The sequence below is a fragment of the Papaver somniferum genome, chromosome 1, assembly GCF_003573695.1.
Source record: "Papaver somniferum cultivar HN1 chromosome 1, ASM357369v1, whole genome shotgun sequence".
In the NCBI taxonomy this organism is placed as follows: Eukaryota; Viridiplantae; Streptophyta; class Magnoliopsida; order Ranunculales; family Papaveraceae; genus Papaver; species Papaver somniferum.
In genome coordinates this window covers 203,933,841-203,952,931 of record NC_039358.1, presented here as the reverse complement: position 1 = coordinate 203,952,931, position 19,091 = coordinate 203,933,841, and the positions used below count along the sequence as shown (strand labels likewise).

At 36.0% G+C, this 19,091-nt stretch overlaps 1 protein-coding gene across 1 annotated transcript; it reads left to right on the top strand.

Annotated features, from left to right (window-relative positions):
• Nucleotides 1-17,363: 17,363 nt before the first annotated feature.
• Nucleotides 17,364-18,673, top strand: LOC113312833 (cadmium-induced protein AS8-like). Its single transcript, XM_026561571.1, has 3 exons — nucleotides 17,364-17,473; nucleotides 17,695-17,941; nucleotides 18,203-18,673. Exons 1-3 carry the CDS (start codon nucleotides 17,471-17,473, stop codon nucleotides 18,472-18,474), a joined length of 522 nt encoding a protein of 173 aa, XP_026417356.1. The 5' UTR covers nucleotides 17,364-17,470; the 3' UTR covers nucleotides 18,475-18,673.
• The last annotated feature ends 418 nt before the right edge of the window (nucleotides 18,674-19,091 follow it).

Genomic DNA, 19,091 nt, shown 5'->3' with positions numbered 1-19,091 from the left:
AATAGTTAGGAGATTAGAAGAGTTAGAACTACATAAAAATTCAAAACCTTCCACCACTACTCTCCGAGAACATGTCGCTTCGTCTGTTTGTGCCGCTTGTAACGATCCCAACCATCAATTCCAAAATTGTCCCGATTTGCTTGCAGTCCAGGAATCTAGGCTTGAACAGGCACATGCCATGTTTCAAAAACAAGAACATAATCCCTATTCGCAGACCTACAATCCAGGATGGAGAAACCACCCTAACTTTTCATGGTCAAAAGGACCCACTCAGGGAGGACCATCTCAACCCAATCAGAGCTATCAAAACAATCAGGGATATCAGAACAATCAAGGTTATCAACACCCGAGAAACCCTCAACAACAATCAAACTCTCAACAACAATCATATCCTCAACACAATACCGACAAGAGATTATCCACCCTAGAGGAAATGTTCCAGAGTTTGATGCAAAGTCAGAAAAATCTAGATCAAAAGATGGATCAAATGTGTGAGAGAGAAAAGGGTAAACTTTCGAGCCAACCCCAACAAAATCCAAAGAGGATATTTCAAACAGGCACAACATCCTGCACTGAAACCTCACCCGATCAAGTCCATGCCATTACCACCCTCCGAAGTGGTAAAGTCATCGAGAACAACGTGGGCGAACCTAATGAATCTGATACAAATTCCACGCTGTCTCCACAACCCCAGAAAACCAAAGAACCTGAGCAAGTTGGAAAGCCTGACAATTCTACTGCTGTGAATGTCCCTTTGCCAACTCATTCTCCTGTTGCCCCATTTCCTCAAAGATTGATCTATCAACAGAAAAGTACCCATTACAATGAGATGTTAGATCTGTTCAAGAGAGTCAACATCAACATTCCTTTTCTTGAAGCAATCAAGCAAATCCCTGCTTATGCCAAATTCCTCAAAGACTTGTGTACTCAAAAGCGCAAGCTCAATGTGCAAAAACGTGCTTTCTTAGTTGAGAAGGTGAGTTCCATCATTTTGAACAAAACTCCACCCAAGTTTAGGGATCCAGGATGTCCAACAATTTCTTGCACTATTGGAGAACACACGGTCAATAAAGCGTTATTAGACCTAGGTGCAAGTGTTAACCTACTGCCATATTCTGTTTATGAGCAGTTAGGTCTTGGGGAGTTGAAACCAACATCTATCACTCTACAGCTGGCAGACCGATCTGTCAAGATTCCTCGTGGAGTGGTCGAAGACGTTTTGATCAAGGTTGACAAATTCTATTTTCCCGTAGACTTCATTGTCTTAGACACTCAACCTGTACAAAACCCAGACTGTCACATTCCTGTCATCTTAGGACGTCCTTTCTTGGCTACGTCCAACGCGATCATTAATTGTCGTAATGGAGTGTTGAAACTGTCTTTTGGTAACATGACGGTAGAATTGAATGTGTTCGATATTAGTCAACAACCTGTGAATCTTGATGATGATGATGTGCATGAAGTCAATATGATTGAAGGATTAATGCAAGATTCGTTGACTAACATTCTATCCGTCGACCCCTTTCAAGCATGTATGGAGAACTTTAACCCAGATTCCTATGATGATGCATACTGTAGTGACGTCCTATCTCTGCTCGAATCTGTACCTCAAATGGACATCACTGAAAGGAAATATGAAGTGGAACCACCCTTACTCTCTGATTCCAAGCTTATTCCATCCATTGTTGAGCCACCCAAGCTTGAATTGAAAACATTGCCTAGTACGTTGAAGTACGCATTCCTAGGTTCTTCTGATACTTTACCCGTCATTATTTCATCATGTTTAGACACGGAACAGGAAAGTAAGCTTTTAGAAGTACTTGAGGAACACAAAGAGGCCTTATGATGGACCATCTCAGATCTCAAAGGAATTAGTCCCACCATTTGCATGCACCACATTAACCTTGAAGAGAATGCCAAACCATCGAGGGAAATGCAAAGGAGACTTAATCCTAACATGAGAGATGTAGTCAAAGGAGAGATCCTGAAACTACTTGATGCGGGTATCATATACCCGATACCTGATAGCAAATGGGTTAATCCCATTCAAGTTGTGCCTAAGAAGTCAGGCATTACTGTAGTTCAGAACGACAAGAATGAGTTAGTCCCTACTCGTACAACCACAGGATGGCGAGTATGCATCGACTACAGGAAGTTGAACACAGTAACAAGGAAGGATCACTTCCCGCTCCCTTTCATTGACCAAATGCTAGAACGTGTGTCTGGACACAGTCACTACTGTTTTCTAGATGGATTTTCCGGTTATAACCAAATTCACATTGCTCCAGAAGATCAGGAAAAAACTACATTCACGTGTCCATTTGGGACGTTTGCTTATAGACGTATGCCCTTCGGGTTGTGTAATGCACCTGCTACTTTTCAGCGTTGAATGATGAGCATTTTTTCTGACATGATAGATAGTTTTCTCGAGATCTTTATGGATGATTTCTCTGTTTTTGGTTCCTCGTTTGACGAATGTTTGAAGCATCTTGCCCTCGTGATATCCAGATGTAAAGAAAAGAACCTTGTTCTAAATTGGGAAAAATGCCATTTTATGGTGAATTCAGGAATAGTTCTAGGACACATCATCTCAGAAAAAGGAATTGAAGTGGATAAAGATAAAGTTGACCTCATTCAACATCTACCACAACCTTGCTCTGTGAAGGAGATCAGATCATTTCTAGGTCATGCTGGTTTTAACCGGCGATTCATCAAAGATTTCAGCAAAATCTCCAGACCTCTGTGCAGTATTCTCTCCAAAGATGTTGCCTTCAATTTCGATGCTGCTTGTGTGAAGGCATGGGAGGAATTAAAAACCATTCTCACCACCGCTCCTATAGTCCGACCACCCGATTGGAAGCTTCCGTTCGAACTTATGTGTGATGCCTCTGATTATGCTGTTGGTGCTGTTTTAGGACAGCGAGTTGATAGACTACCATATGTGATATACTATGCTAGCAAAACCCTTAATGATGCCCAACTCAATTATTCAACTACCGAGAAGGAATTGCTTGCCGTCGTTTTCGCATTAGACAAGTTTAGATCTTATCTGATAGGGTCTAAGATCATCATATACACAGACCATGCGGCTTTGAAGTATCTTCTTTCCAAGAAGGATGCTAAAGCTCGCCTTATTCGATGGATACTATTATTACAGGAATTCGATCTCTAAATCCGTGATAAGAAAGGTTGTGAGAATGTGGTTGCTGATCATTTGTCTAGATTAACTTTAGAGTCTATTGATGAATTTGAGCTGATTAGAGAATCATTCCCAGATGAACATCTGATGTCTATCTCAGACCTTCCTTGGTTTGCTGATATTGTTAACTACCTCGCTGCAGGTAGGATGCCCTCACGTTGGTCGAGACAAGACCGCTATAAGTTCTTGGCTGAAGTTAAACATTTCCTTTGGGATGACCCATATTTGTTTAAGTACTGCCCGGACCAAATCATTAGGAGATGTGTCCCCAACACTGAACAGAAAGATGTGATATCTTTCTGTCATGACCAAGCATGTGGAGGCCATTTCAGTGCCAAGAAAACCGCTGCAAAGATCTTGCAGTGTGGATTCTATTGGCCATCATTGTTCAAGGATTTCCATGATTATTGTGTTGCTTGTGAGCGCTGTCAAAAGCTAGGAAGCATTTCGAGGAGAAACATGATGCCATTGAACCCCATTTTGATTGTGGAGATTTTTTATGTTTGGGGGATAGACTTCATGGGTCCATTTCCCATGTCTGACAGCAAGTTGTACATCCTAGTCGCAGTTGATTACGTTTCTAAGTGGGTAGAAGCCATAGCAACCAGAACAAATGACCACAAGGTGGTACTTTCATTTCTAAAGGAGAACATATTTTCACGTTTTGGTACCCCTAGAGCTATCATCAGTGACGGCGGTTCACATTTTCGTAACAAGTACTTTGAATCTTTAGTACGCAAGTATGGCATAACTCACAAGGTTGCTACTCCGTACCATCCTCAGACTAGTGGACAAGTGGAAGTTTCTAATAGGGAGATTAAGCACATTCTAGAAAAGACGGTTAACCCGTCTAGGAAAGATTGGTCAATAAGATTGAATGATGCTTTGTGGGCCTATAGAACAGCGTATAAGACACCAATTGGCATGTCCCCCTATCGTTTAGTGTATGGAAAGCCGTGCCATCTTCCTTTGGAGTTAGAACATCGAGCTTATTGGGCAATTAAGCAACTGAACTTTTCTCTGGACGAAGCTGGAATTCAACGGAAACTTCAACTCAACGAGTTGTAAGAATTGAGAAATGAGGCTTATGATAGTGCCAAGTTATATAAGCAGAAGATGAAGATGTTTCATGATAAGCGTATTCTGCGCAAATCCGTCACTCCTGGTCAGAAAGTCTTGCTGTATGACTCCCGATTACATCTTTTTCCGGGAAAACTGCGTTCCAGATGGAAGGGTCCGTACCTAGTACGCACAGTTTTTCCTCATGGAGCTGTAGAGCTGGAGGATGTTTCCAACAAGAACGTTTTCAAAGTCAACGGGCAGAGATTAAAGCCATTCCTTGAGCCATTCCCACCCGACATTCAAACAACCAACCTGGAGGACCCAGTCTATGTGGACTAAACTGGTCCACTCTTTCCCTAAATAACCAAAAAGTTTTCCAACTCTTTCCCTAAAAACCAAAATTTGTCTTTCTCCCAACAAAACCAAATTTTTTCCAAAAAGTCCAATCCCATTAAAAACCAAATTTTCTTGTAGATAATGTGTTAGTTAAATTTCCTTTTGTATATATTTTGTGCTCATCCATTGTGACTCCTAATATGATGGATTTTTGCCTTGAAATAACGGAGCTTTCGCCGTACAATCGGGTATTCTCTCTCCTTTTACTCTACTCAGCATGTTCCTCTTCATATATTGTTTTATAATTCTTTCCATATTTTGAAATATTGAGGACAATGTTTAGTTTAGGTTTGGGGGTATAGAGTAGATACCATGATAATATGCTATAATTGAAAACGAACTCCTTCTTCTTTTGAAAAAATCGAAAAAATTCAAATAAATTAAAAAAATGAAAAATCATAAAAATGGAGCTCATTTACCTTGAAATGTTGACTCTTGTGCAAATATGTAATTATTAGGAGTCTTAGTCTAGATATTTAGGCACCCTGATTCTAGCACAATTCACATAGTGATAAGAAATTTGCACGCCCACGATCTACCAATACATGTATGGCCTCGATCTTCAAGGTGTTTGATAGGAAGTTACGATTGCCAATCACTTTAGAATACTGAACGAAACTTGACTAGCTTGTTCTTTGGTTGGTTGGGATAGAAGGTGGAGGTTACATTAAGAAAGACAACCATCGAATTTAACTGGGTGCATCAAAAAGGGCTACCTCTTGCAAAGTGTCATGTAATCTTTTGTTTCCTTTTGTATATGTATCAAAAGTGTTTCTTTGTTCAAAAAAAAAAAAAATCAAGTATTTATCAATTCCATTCTCTCTTGTTCCAAAAATAAAAAGAGAGTAGTCAATGTAAATAAGAGTCATGTAAATAGTCATTTTGTTGTTTCATTGTAATAAGCAAGGAGGGTGTATGCCATTGATGTACAACGCGAGTAATTGTGAAATACCACCAACTCATTCACAATTCTCGTAAAGTCCGGACAGCTAGCTAGATTTCGACCTTGGTTCTTAGCCTGAGAAACTATCTCTTGGTGATTAGTAGTCATAACTTCAGATCTTTCTTTACACATGTGTAGATACACTTTACACTCTTATCACATGTCTTTATTTGTTATCAGTGTTAGGATTGTGCCTTACATAGCTAGATTGACATCTCCATTTTGCTGTGAGCTTAAACTGTTTTGCACATGTCACATTTGATGGAATATGAGCTTATATTTTGACCTAGAACTTTGTAGGTACGTTCTAAGCAAACCTTCACGAGACTTCAGTCGTCCACTAGGGACACTTAGTGGTTTAAAAGGCTTAGTGCATATGCTAAATGCATTCGAGAGACCAGCGACAGTGGTATAGGTAGGATTTCCTTAGTTTTGTTTTACTTGAGGACAAGTAAAATTCAGGTTTGGGGGTATTTGATGAGTGCCAAATAATGTATATATTTATCCCTTTTTGTTGGCATTTAACTCATCTTTTGTGCATTAATTCTACATTTTATCCCATATTCTGTATTTCATTGTTTTCAAGAATAAATATTTTTCTTACTTAATTGTATATTTTTAGGTAATAAATAAAGTCTGGATGAATTGCGGAGCGGAATAGAGCAGAAAAGTAGTGAAAAGCCGGGAAGAAATTACGCAAGGAAGCCGCAAAGAATGGAGCGCACGTCCAAAAAGCTAGGAATGGGCTCAAAAAGGAAGAATTGTTCTTAAAGAAGATATGGGCTTGGCATACCCAAAGCCCAAAACCCTTACCCAAACCCATTTTCTATATCCATACCCGCCTCCATCTTCAGCCGTCGGATTGGATCCATCTCATCATCCAATGGTCGCTTCATCGTCGTTCATCGAAATCGGAAGCTCCTGTCTAACACTACAGCACCTAACTCCATCTAGCACCGTTGGTTTTGTTGTATCACTTCATCCGACGGTCGCTCCTCGCTTACCTCCGCATCGCCGTCAGATCTACCTACCATCTTCACATCCTACGGCCCAGATCGCATAACATCTTCACTCGCTGCAACTGCTCAACACCCTAACATCCGAGCCATATACCCCTACCAAACACCCCCTTCTCCTTCTTCCATCGACCTCTCCCCCTCCATGCCTGTTGCAGACCACCACCATCTTCTCCACCTGCTCTGCCTTCGCAACCACCACCTCACCTGCCTCAACTACCCAAACCAACCACACCCATCCTTCTCCCATCAATCCCCTACCCCTCTACCTATCTAATTCACTAATTTCTCTTCTCATCTTTCTCTGAAAACCTAGAAGAAAAATTGATGAATTAGGTTGAGTTAGTAGAGTAATTGGAGCGTGAGAAAGCAGCAGTAGAGTCAGAAGAAGATTGGGTTAGCATGCATGCGATCAATTCCAACGAATTAGGTGAGTTTCACCAAACCCTAGTTCTACTCTTTTGGGGGAAAATTGGGGGAAAACCCTAAATGTGTAATTGGGTATAAATTGATGTCTCTAGTGATGTTAAGGGGAGGATCTCTGGACTAGCCAGAAGAGAATTAAAAAAATTTTATTTCACAATTTCAATTTCAGTTATTCATTACAGTTGACAGTTGAATGTGTATGTTGTTTGATTTATCTTGAATGTTGAGAATGTTGTTTCAATTAGCATATGTGATGAATGTTGATGTTGTTAACATGTTTTTCATGAGCTAAGTTACTGCAGCTAAGGCTCGGATGAAGCCTTAGTGCATTGTTGGATGATGAATTGCTAGGTTAGAGCCTTAATGCTTGTTTTTCTTGAGCAATGGGAAGAGATTAGTGCTCACTAATGCCTGTGATTGATTGTACTTTCAAAAGACAGTCAATACTAGGGGCATATCAGTGAGCAAACTGATTTTCTTCCCATTCCATTGTATGCTTAGGGTCTTAATTTCAACCTAGAACTACATTGTTTGGCTAGGACATCAAGGTGGATTTTAAGCCATTAGCTTAGCCACAATTCCTTTCTTCAGTCACTTACAATTCCATCTCTGCTTTTATTCACTGCTCAGTTACTTTCCTTTACTGTTTTGCTTAGTTCTTGCATTTTGAAGCCTATTGTGCACTGAAATCAGTGCACAATCTCACCCCTGCCCTTGGCTTACAGCCTTGGTTCCTTGCTGTTTTTATTACATGTCATTTGCTTGCTTGGTTAACTGTTTTCCCATCTTTCCCATCTTCCATATTGTTTGCTTCCCTCATTGACAGCTTAGGTTAAACTTTTAAGCACTCCTACTCCCTGTGGACTGATCCCTTTCTTATCCCTATATTATAAAGCTTGACCTTGTATACTTGCAAGTTTTGTGTGCAACCCCATTTCCACACCATCTATCTCTTGGTCGATCTTTCCCTGTGAAAGAGAGGTGGCCGGTGATCATTGAGGTACCTCATTGATCACTTAACACTTGATCCAAGCCGTCCAACTAGGCTGCCGAAGTTGGACGATCATGATGCTTCTGAGACCGTTTTGGACGGTCTAACTCGTTCGTGATTTACATCAACAACGCGACCACTCCTATTTGGGGTTGGCATTTGACATCGCTGGAATGTGTTAAACAAAGTCCGACCGGTTGGGGCACTAGTGGGCCCGCTGGCGGTCAATGTGGTGATTACCTAGTCCTGCCGGGATTGGTCTAGGTTTGCTGAAACACGCGGCCAAATTGAACATCTGTGATCGTTTCTGAGACTGATATTAACATTCTAGATTTTCCTTAAGGAATTTAAGCGTGATCGAGCTATGTTTAATTAAAAGTGCATTGATACGAACATCTCTTTGTCAGAGAGTGATGTAGCTTGTGAGTATTTTCATGCAGATCTCGATATTGGCACTTCGGGAGATTCATGCTACTCTGCTGAGAATGAACACTTAATCGTCATGCCTGTCAATGATGAGAGTTCGGCTGAGAACATAGCACAGAAAAATACTAGGCAAATCATGCATTAATTAATAATGCTGGTATAAATATAAATCACAGAATATTTGGGATTGCTACTACGCGCACCATTCTGAGTGAATATCATATATATTGAATTGCTCAATGAGCGAGGAGGTTTTTTTTTTGCACTCATCACTTTTAAAAATGACTTTACCCCTTGCAGGGTGATAGCGCATTAAATACAGGTTTTACAATTTTAGCCTTGAACTAATACCCACCATCAACACCTTTATAATTTAATAACCCTGGGACCACTAAATTTTATTAATTTATAAGGAGATATTAAATTATCGATAAATTAATAATTCATTATTTTAAAGATAAATTAATAATATACTTATTTAGAGAATATTTTTATTGATAACCTCAACAAATTGAATTTGACTTATTTAATTTGAATGATTTGGAATGTGAAGTATTCTACTATTGACTACTGACTACAGAAAATTAGATATTCATCCATTGAAAATTGTTGGTCAATTAAACCATTTAAATTGTTGGTGGGTCAATAACCATAATTAAGGATGAAATACAATTAGATTTGAAATTCAAAGAAAAACAAGCAACTATTGATTCATATTTTCCCAAAGTTTGATATGTATAAAAAACTTTTCAATTTTCTTATTAGTAATTAACTAATTATTAATTTGTATAATGTTTGGGACCTATAAGTACTTAAGGAAGATTTTTTAAACATATTAAATTATTATATTGTCGAAATTATTATTTTAGCACTATAGGTCCAAGAAGGAACTAAATTTTTTTATTATTTTAACGAGATTATTAATTTAGTGAGTATTAATTTACAGAGGTTCTACTGCATAACATTCCCACATGAATAATTTTGTAGGCACCAGTTCACTTGGCCACTTTTCTGTAAAAACATCGAACCCTACTACATACACCATCCATGAATCATCATCTTCCTCAGTTGGACTGATTTTGCTTAAGCATGGCCTCCATTCCGACCAGCCACTCCATTTCAACCTATTAACTCCCACTCCCATCAAGCAACTGCCCGTCCACAGTTCCTAGATAGATCTCAGCAATTAACTACTTTCAGTAATAGGTGTTGTGATGTGGAAGATCCTTGTACTCCTTGGTTGAAGATACTATTCTTATGGGCCTGATTAGTGGAATTAGGTTTATATAGTAGGAATTACCAATTGGTACTATTCTTATGGGCCTGATTAGTGGCAGGTCCACCCATTAAGAGTTCAATAACCGGAGGTCCATAATTAAAAGAAAAAAGAAAAATGGACCAAAATTTTTATTCCCAGGTCCTATACACGTGCGGAACCAATATGATGTATTTTAAAAATTCCCAAAACGCCCTCTAGTATATAAAAGCACAGGAACCTATCTCTTCCATCTCAATTTGTGTTTCAGAGAAGAGCTCCGAAGATGAAATCTTTTGAGATTCTCGCTCGATTTGTGAATTCAAACTCATATCTTGTAATTGGTAGGTCGATTTTCTTATTGCTACTCCTCAAGTTAGTGAATTTCATATTTGATTGTGTTTTTAAATCTAAATCATCTTGATCTTTCTGCTACTCATTAATCACTTATATCATCTTGATCTTCCATAGTTGGTGATCTTTTCTATCTTCACATATATATGGTCCTTTTTGATGTTTGATTAAATTTTCAATCTCCATACTTAATTAGTTCATTTTTGTGAAAATAGTTCAGATCTAGATGGAGAATCACGTTTTTTGTTTATTTTGTTACGAGATTTGACTATACTAGTTTCTTTTTGCTAGTTTTAGATTATTTTTTTTCCAGTTTTTTATGTATGAACCATCGGTATGTATATGTCGTACCGACAAAATACCTAATTTTTTTTCTTAATATCATGTAAAATTCTTTTGATTATGTTATATACGTAGATTCATTACTAGGTTTTTGAACTCAATATTAAGATGAGATCGAGATTTAGTTATTGAGTTCGGTGATTTAATTGTTAATTTGTATTTCAAGAATTAGGTTTTTAATTAGAAGAAGGAAAGATGGTGGAAAGGGGGGAAGAAGAACAAGAGTATAATAAGAAGATTCAAAGAATTGACGGTTTGTATTTTGTGTTTTTCTTTTATGTTTTTTATCCACTTCCTTATAAACTCACTCATGGTTACTTAGTTTTTTGTGTTTTTTTGTTGTTTGAGATTGTTTGATCCGCTAGTACATATATGGTATACTGAAAAGAAATGCTTTAATTTTGTTTTGCATAGATTCATCACTTATTTATATGATCCAGCAATACATATATGGCGTACCGGGAAAAAAAGTGTTTTGATTTAGTTATATAGATTCATCATTTGTTTTGACATTCAGTTGAATTTTAGGTTGTGAATCAGCACTACATATGTGGAGTACCGAAATAACATGATTTTTTTTTTGTACTTATGCAATTTTCATGCTTGATTAGATGTATTATGTTGAAATTTTTACTAGATCTGATTATTTTAGCTTCATTTTGTTGGTTTGTGTTTGTTTTCAGTTTATTACACTACATTAGCTATCAGTATATATATGATGCATTGTTTTAATTAAGGGTAGGTATCTTTAAGATATAGACAAGTATCTCTTTTGTATATATGTTTGTCATTTGTCTTGAAATCCCTATTAATTTGTTTATTTTTTGGTATCTTTAAGATATAGACCCATATTATGTCTGTTTACAAATTTGTAATTCTTCTAAATGCGTAATATTTTTTGACTGCGGTTTAGCTCATAAATATATGAATTTACTTTGTAGATTACTAAACCTAGTTTTAGCTATCATGCTTTCATAGTGATTGTGATCCGGTAAGGAACATGTTGCTAATTATATTCCAATAGGTTGTATCTATGAGTAGTTGTCTATTCGTTTGATGGTATGCTGTCATTTTCGTGTCTGGGTATTACCATTTTTATAGAGGAGTCCTCTTGAACAAGCAAAATTGGCTGAGAGAATTGGTAATGCTATTCTCTCTTATTAATTACAATACACCATGGTTATAGGATGGTGGTGTGAAAAATGTTTTACGGACTGAGTTGAGTGCATATTCGATGTACTGAGAATATATTGAGTACATATTCAGTATACTGAAAAATCAGATGCTAGTAATCCCCACACTACCACCCAACGCAGTATGTTCGAACTAGAATAAAACATACAATACATAGCAGATGTACTGGATTTTCTGAGTAGTGCATAACAACTATATTGGATTTTCGTATTCAAGTAAAAAAAATTTACTGCATACCCGTCTTCACACTACTACCAATGCAATATGTTCGAGACTAGAATAGAACATACAGTACATAACAGTTGTATTGGATTTTTTGAGAAGTGCATAACAATTGTACTTCAGTTTTTGAGGTTGAAGATGTTTCTGATATTGCATTTGTTTCTTTATTTACAGGCATGGAGAGACAGTCCTTGTAGTTCCTTCCTAGATGCTTTCTACATGGATCCGAAAGTGCAGCAACAACATCTCAATGTGTACTAAAGTTGTATTCGGCAAGCCTCCATACACAGGTTCGCCTAGAATTACAAAATTTTAGAAATTTGATTAACAAGGGTAGTAATTTTGTGAAAGAGTAATGTTATGGAATACTAGCTAGGTTTAACCTTCTAATGTTGCCACAATCCTAAATCTCGTTTAGCTTACATTCGATGGTCACAGTGAATATATATGTGTGTGTGTGAGTGAAGCCAATATGTACTGACGATTGTGGAAGGAAGAATAACCATCTTAGCATTACGCATAGGTTTTGGATGGAATTAGTTTTGTTTTTGAATGCAATATCTGTTAGGATGCTTAAAATCCACTGGAAATATGAGTGTAGTCAATATGTACTGAAAGTGGAGAACATCCCTCTTAATATTATGAATAGGTTTTGTTTTCATTTCTTTCAATAGCTGAAATATTTTGTTTTCTCTTTAATAATGTCCATGGAACATCACCAATGATGCTACACAACTTAAGCTGGGGTTTGGGAAGAGCACTGGGTATTACTACAGGTTCACTTGTGAAATTATGAAGAACTGTTTTAAATACGTGGAGTTAAAAGTGAATGAAAATATTTTATGTTTGTTTTTTTTCTTCAGATGTACTCATTTTTTGTATACTTTTCTCAGTATATATTAGATGTACTCATTTTTTGTATTTGAAGTTTTTCTCATCGTAGATCAGATGTACCCATTTCTTGAATGTGAATTTAATCTGTATTTAGGCAAAAACACTTGATAGCTTTTGCTCAAGTATATAAATTGTTAGTTGATATCGATATATTTTAGTTTTTAGTACAACCAATATATGACATTTCTTAATGTAAATTTTGTATTTTTAAGCACAATTAATATGTAATTTCAGTACAACACATACATATTGTAGGATTATACTGTAAAAATCGACATAGTTTTTGTTTTTGTTAGACATAACATACTAATGGAATCGAAATCTATAGAATCGTCGAATAAATTTAGTATTATTCATTGTATTACTTATGTTCTTCTACACAGTTAAACATAAGAGTAAATAAAATTAGCTTACTCCAACATTGCAGCTACATTAGCAACCAATATATACATCAAGGGTCCAAGATTATAACAAAAAAAAAAAGAATAGAAGATAAACAAAGAGGGAAAAAAATTAAACATAAAACTAGATCTTCCACTCCAGTGCTACCAATACCAAGACCACCACCAACACTGCCACTACTAAACTATGTCTCCCGGCACCAATACCTGTCATATTATAAAAGTTAGTTTCATGTCAAAATGAGTATGTAATGTAGTTGGAGAAGATCTAAATAACTTCCTACTGGATTTCGTGACAACCTTACCTGCAAAATTAATTAGTTTTGTTTTAGTATAGCATTTATGTATTGCACATTCATAGTTTAAGCATAAATATATAGTTCTTTTTATAAGTATGGGCGTTATGTACTGGAAACTTATAGTGCTTCACACACCTACAATTATATACAAAAGCATACTCTGATGTTCAAACATTGTTTTTTATCAGTACGAGAGATATGTACTTACTCATACTATCTAACAGGTGTATATACAATCATAAACGAAAGCATAAACAAAGGTGTTGAATGAGTAAGGGTTATGTACTACAAATTTATAATGCATGACACACTTACGAATCATATAATAGTTGTTATTTAATCAGTATGAAAGTTATGTATTGCCAGTAAATAATGTCTAAAACATACACAATCACATAGGTAAGCATAAACATGGTTTTTTTGTTATCAGTATGTGAGATATGTACTCAAATCCATATTGTCTAACAAATATACAATCATAAATGAAAGTATGTTAATGCTTATTTCATCAGTATGCGAGATATGTATTGATGGATCATTCTCTCATAAACCAAAAATATCAAGCGACAATGATTTTTTCCAACATAAATTTTTTTTCACCAGTATAGCAGATATGTACTGGTAGATCATGGTCTTTGGAAGCAAAAATAACAAGCTGCATATTACTTTTTCATGATTGTTTCTAGCATAATCTATTTTTTCACCAGTATAAGAGTTATGTACTGGTGGATCATTGTCTTTGAAACCCAAAATAACAAGCTGCATGTAACTTTCATGATTTTTCACCAATATTTGAAATATGTACCGATGGATCATTGTCTCTTAAACAAAAATTACAAACAAAACTGAAATAAAACATATCTAGTACCTTTCTTCTGTGAAGTCGATACTCCTTTGTTGGGTTTTTTTGTTCACGGATTTGGTTTTCCGTCTTGATGATTCTTCAAAATCACTTTCTTCTGATCTAAGAGCAGTAGTATCTTCCCGTATTTCTTCTTGTTCTCATTTTCTCTAATTTTTTTTTGACCTAGACCGAATCTATGTATTTTTCTGAAACTTTTCTGACCTAGATATGAAATTAGGTATCGGAAATGATATACGAGTGATTATTGATGATTTTTTAGTTGTTTGCTTTCTATGATTCAACTAAAAACATTCAATTGAACGCTTCAATATGGATTTCATCAAATGATTTCCGGTTTTGATTTACGTTTTATGTTGTTTTTTTTAATGGGTTTTGATTTTGCGATATTGGTTCTGTGGAGAGGAGAAATAGGATATCGGGAGAAGGAGGCTGCTTCACACGTTTTGTTAGAAGGTCAAGAGTGTCTTTTTCATGTTCCAAAGTAATTTGGACCTCCTAATAACAATAAAATCCGGTAGGACCCTATAATAAATAACTAGATGGGCTCTGGACCAAAAAAGAAAATTTTCGTTTATATATGGGAACTGCTGTGGATGTATGTCTTCCTAATGACATCCGATGATAAGTTATAAATAAATTATAAAAAAATGATATTAGCATCAATATTAGCATGCGGTAATGATTCATGCTAGGGCGAAACTAAACCATGACCGTACGGGTTGTCCCATGACCCAATCAATTTCTTTTTCTTTTTTTTTTGTTATTATTATTATTATTATTTTATTTTTATTATCAAAGGGGGCCAGAAGGCTTTTTCTTTTTTTTGTAAAGAGTTTCTATTTTATTTTAAAAGAGCCTTTTTAAAATTTTCTATTCGTTTTTTGAAAAGAATTTCTATTTTATTTTAAAAGAGAAAAATAGGCGACCCAAAAGAAATAATATGACCAAGTTATAAATAAAGTATAAAAATGATATTGATGATTCATGTTGGGGCGAAACTAAACCATGACAGTACAAGTTGTCCCATGATCCAATCTATTTTTCTTTTCTTTTTTAAATTTTTATTCCTTTTTTTGAAAAGAATTTTCTATTTCATTTTAAAAGAGCATTTTTTTAATTTTCTTTTCTTTTTTTTGAAAATAATTTCTATTTTATTTTAAAAGAGAAAAATATGAGACCCAAAAGAAATAATATGACCAAGTTTATCTTGTGCACATTACAACCTGACTTACTCTAACTTCATACTTACCAAAATAACTAAACATTACAAATTAGGATATTCCAACAAAATGAAACCCAAATCATAAACTGACTATAGACATCTATAGCTTTAACAATCTTGTAATCATCAGTATCGCAGTTATAAATAAGCCCGTATGTGACTCTGGAATATCTTAAAGTATAAAACCTTGGTCTCCATATTTGAATTTCGAATCAACTTGATCTATTTCCTTGAACTATTTCGTAGCTGGGTTCCAATAGCAAAGATTAACATCCTCTCCATCCTTACGGCTACTCTTCAAAATCAACCCATTACAAGAACCATGAGTGTCAATCGATAAATTTGGATACTTGACCAATTGTTGTTTTAATGGAATATCTATTACATTCATAGGCTCAAAGCAATCATCTTCAAATGTTGTTAGTTGTGGAGATTTTCTTTTAAGCATACAAAATTGACGATAATTTCTTATTAGAAAAAAGTTTAACTTTCCACTTTCAATGATATTTTAAAGATGCACGTTAACAAAACTAGAGTCTTTGAACAACTTACTGCACCAGTGTTTGCATACACACCTGAGTCGCGATAACCTCAAGAGGATCTCCACAACGATATCATCTGGGAGGAGGCTTGACGTAATCTCTTCTTTTCCTCCATCTACTACTACTGGTACTGGTGTTTGCAGTGATGTTTCCCACTTTGTCGTAGTTTTCTTCAAGGTGCCACTTGTGATTCGAGATTGTACAGCGAAAGAGTTCGAACGGATTTTAGGGTTTATATTAGGGAGAGACGCAAGAAACCGACAGCGTCGGAGCCAAGATTTCAAGGTTGGCGGTGCAAAAATATGTTTTGGGTACCAAGTTTTTTAGGGGTGCAAAGAAGCAAAAACTTGGCTTGGAAATATAGTTTTCTTTATTATTGGGACTAAATTAGGTTTCAGAGCTAGCTGGGATGGGGATGCAAGTGCACACCCTTGTCCTGGGATGGCTTCGCCCTTAGAATCAGAGCGTCATGCTACTCATGCCCATGTAAACCATCATATCATATATGGTCTCTATCTAAAATGGCCCAAGTATATTACTCGATGGTCTTTTAGAGGATAAAATTATCATATTTAACGTATGTGTCGGATATATACCAAGGATGGTGATCGGATTTTTTATAGTGGTAAATAAGATGTCATTCGCTCGGACTTGTGAAAACTCGATTCTAAACTTAATAAACAAAAATAGTAAAATATATACAAAATATTTTCGAGAAGAAGAACAAAGATATCAGTTAGCTGGACCAGATCAGAACCATATTGGATAAAGATCAACACAGATGGTGCTGCTCGGAGTCACCTAGTATTGGCGGGAGTAGGTTTCATTTCCGAGATTCAGATGTCAAGACCGTGATGACTCTAGCGTATCCTATATGAATAACAACGACTCTAGCTGCTGAAACATGAGCGACTTTGATGGCCACAAGGACGGCAACAGAGAGACAATGGCCAAAAGTTATGTTTGAAACAGATTCAGAAAATCTGAGTAAGTTCTTCGTTTATTGACTTTAAAAAGGGTATCCTACGAAATTATAAGAGTCACGAGGAGTTACAATAATCTCTATAAGGGAGTCTTTGAAAAATAAAATTATTTTAAAGGGGTATCGTGTAATACTAAGAGTGATGAGGAGTTACAATAATTTCTTTGAGGGAAATAAATTTATTCAATGGGGGTATCGTATGAAATTAAGAGTAATGAGGAGTTACAATAATTTCATTAAGGAAGAATGAAGTTATTCTAAGGGGGTATCATACAATATCAAGAGTAAAGAGGAGTTATTATTAATGAATCAAACAAACTTTTCATAGTCTCGTCCGTGATACTCAAATCATCCCTCTCTGGAGAGTGTAAAGAAGAGATTTGAGAGAAAGAAGAAGAATCAGCATCATCATCAGAAGGATATCAGTTCTTTGAAGCAAATGGTAATGAGGATATCTAGTAATTTTCTAATTCTGATTTTCTTTCTATTTTGAATCTAAAATCTTATAAATATCTAGGAATTTTTGAGATGTTTTGGTTGAATTGAACTAGGATTAGGATTAAGCTCAAATTTGAATCTGTACTCGATTAATTTGACTAGTTAGTGTAATTGAATCATTCAATTTCAGATTATGGATTGATTTTTGTTTTTGTTTGTTCATAGGTCCTGATGATTATAAAAGGACTATTCAGGAGATATGAGAAATGGAATCCAGTTCATCCAACTACAGGTGCATTTTGGGGTATGGGATTAGGGGTTGGATGTGGTGTTGGTTGGGGTCCTGGATTTGGTCCTGAAGTTATTGGTTATGTTGGTGCTGGTTGTGGTGTTGGGTTTAGTGTTGGTATCACTTTTGCTGGTGTTGGCATTGGTCTTCCTGCTAATTTCCTTCTTGAATCTCCATACAAAGGTAACATTTCTCCTCTTCAATGAGTTACACTGTTATCTTGTAATTAGTTTGCGAACTAGGCGCCATGAAAATAAATAGCATCAAAATGTGCAGATAGTGTCAATCTAAACTAAGCATGTCCAATCCAATGATCCAATACATAAATGCTTATGTTCATTGTATCATGTTGTTAAAGGTATACTTATTGTTGAACATATTTCATTTGCGTGCGGAAATGTTTGTTAAAGAGTGTCTTGTGATGCTGTTTTCATTTTTCTGCAGCTCTTGTGGCAACAACGGGGCTTGTCAAATCAAATACTCTTCCTGCCATGAGGAACATTACAGTGGATGGTTGGAATCATATTCAACCACAAATATCTGGTTTCCAAAGAGACATTAGCGGAAGACTGTATGGCTTCAATCATCAGGATTCTGCAAGCCCTGATTCTGGTTTAATTGAGATGCGAAGGAAATTTAATTGTCAAGCTAGGTCTGTCTTAGAATGTCTGGGAGCATTCCGCAAGCGTTGCTTACCTGTACGTAAAGGTACATGAGGAATGAAAGTTACTCTTTAGGTTATGTTAAGAATTTAACTACACTGTCGTCTGTCGCCAATCGACTCACAGTTATATGAAAACCGGATCGTTGTTGTAGGTTTTCTCACAACATTCAGTAACTAAACATCCAGAAACACATTCTTGTAACTTTGTTATCTATGTAAATGGATCCTTGTTTTATATTTCAAGTGTCATATGAATTCTGTGGTTTGTGTTCCTAATATATGCAATCAGATATTACCAGTGATTTTAATGGAGAACTAATGAAATGGAGATCCCAGGTAAACAAGTTTAATGTTAAAATGAGAGTTGCATCTTATTTCTTTTCAGGACTTTTGTTTCTAGCTATTTGTTGATCAGTATTTCATTCTTTTCATTTGCCCCTAATATACAGGTATGCCTCCTAAGAATTGAACAAATAGAATCTCAAAGATGAACCTGTTTTATCATCGCATTCATCTTCCATGGGGTGAACATCAGAGTGAATTTCAAGGCATGTTATCTTACCTTAAATCTTTCTTCAGTATGTTTAGGACCTTTAGTTTCAATTGGCTTCTATTTCTCTTTATTATGAACAAACATGCAGACGCCCAATAGCAAATCCTAGAGGGAGT

What these genes read in the sequence shown, in the direction of transcription:
- LOC113312833 (XM_026561571.1), top strand. An exon ending in TCTTGAATCTCCATACAAAG is followed by an intron (nt 17,942 to 18,202) that starts GTAACATTTCTC and finishes ATTTTTCTGCAG; the next exon opens with CTCTTGTGGCAACAACGGGG.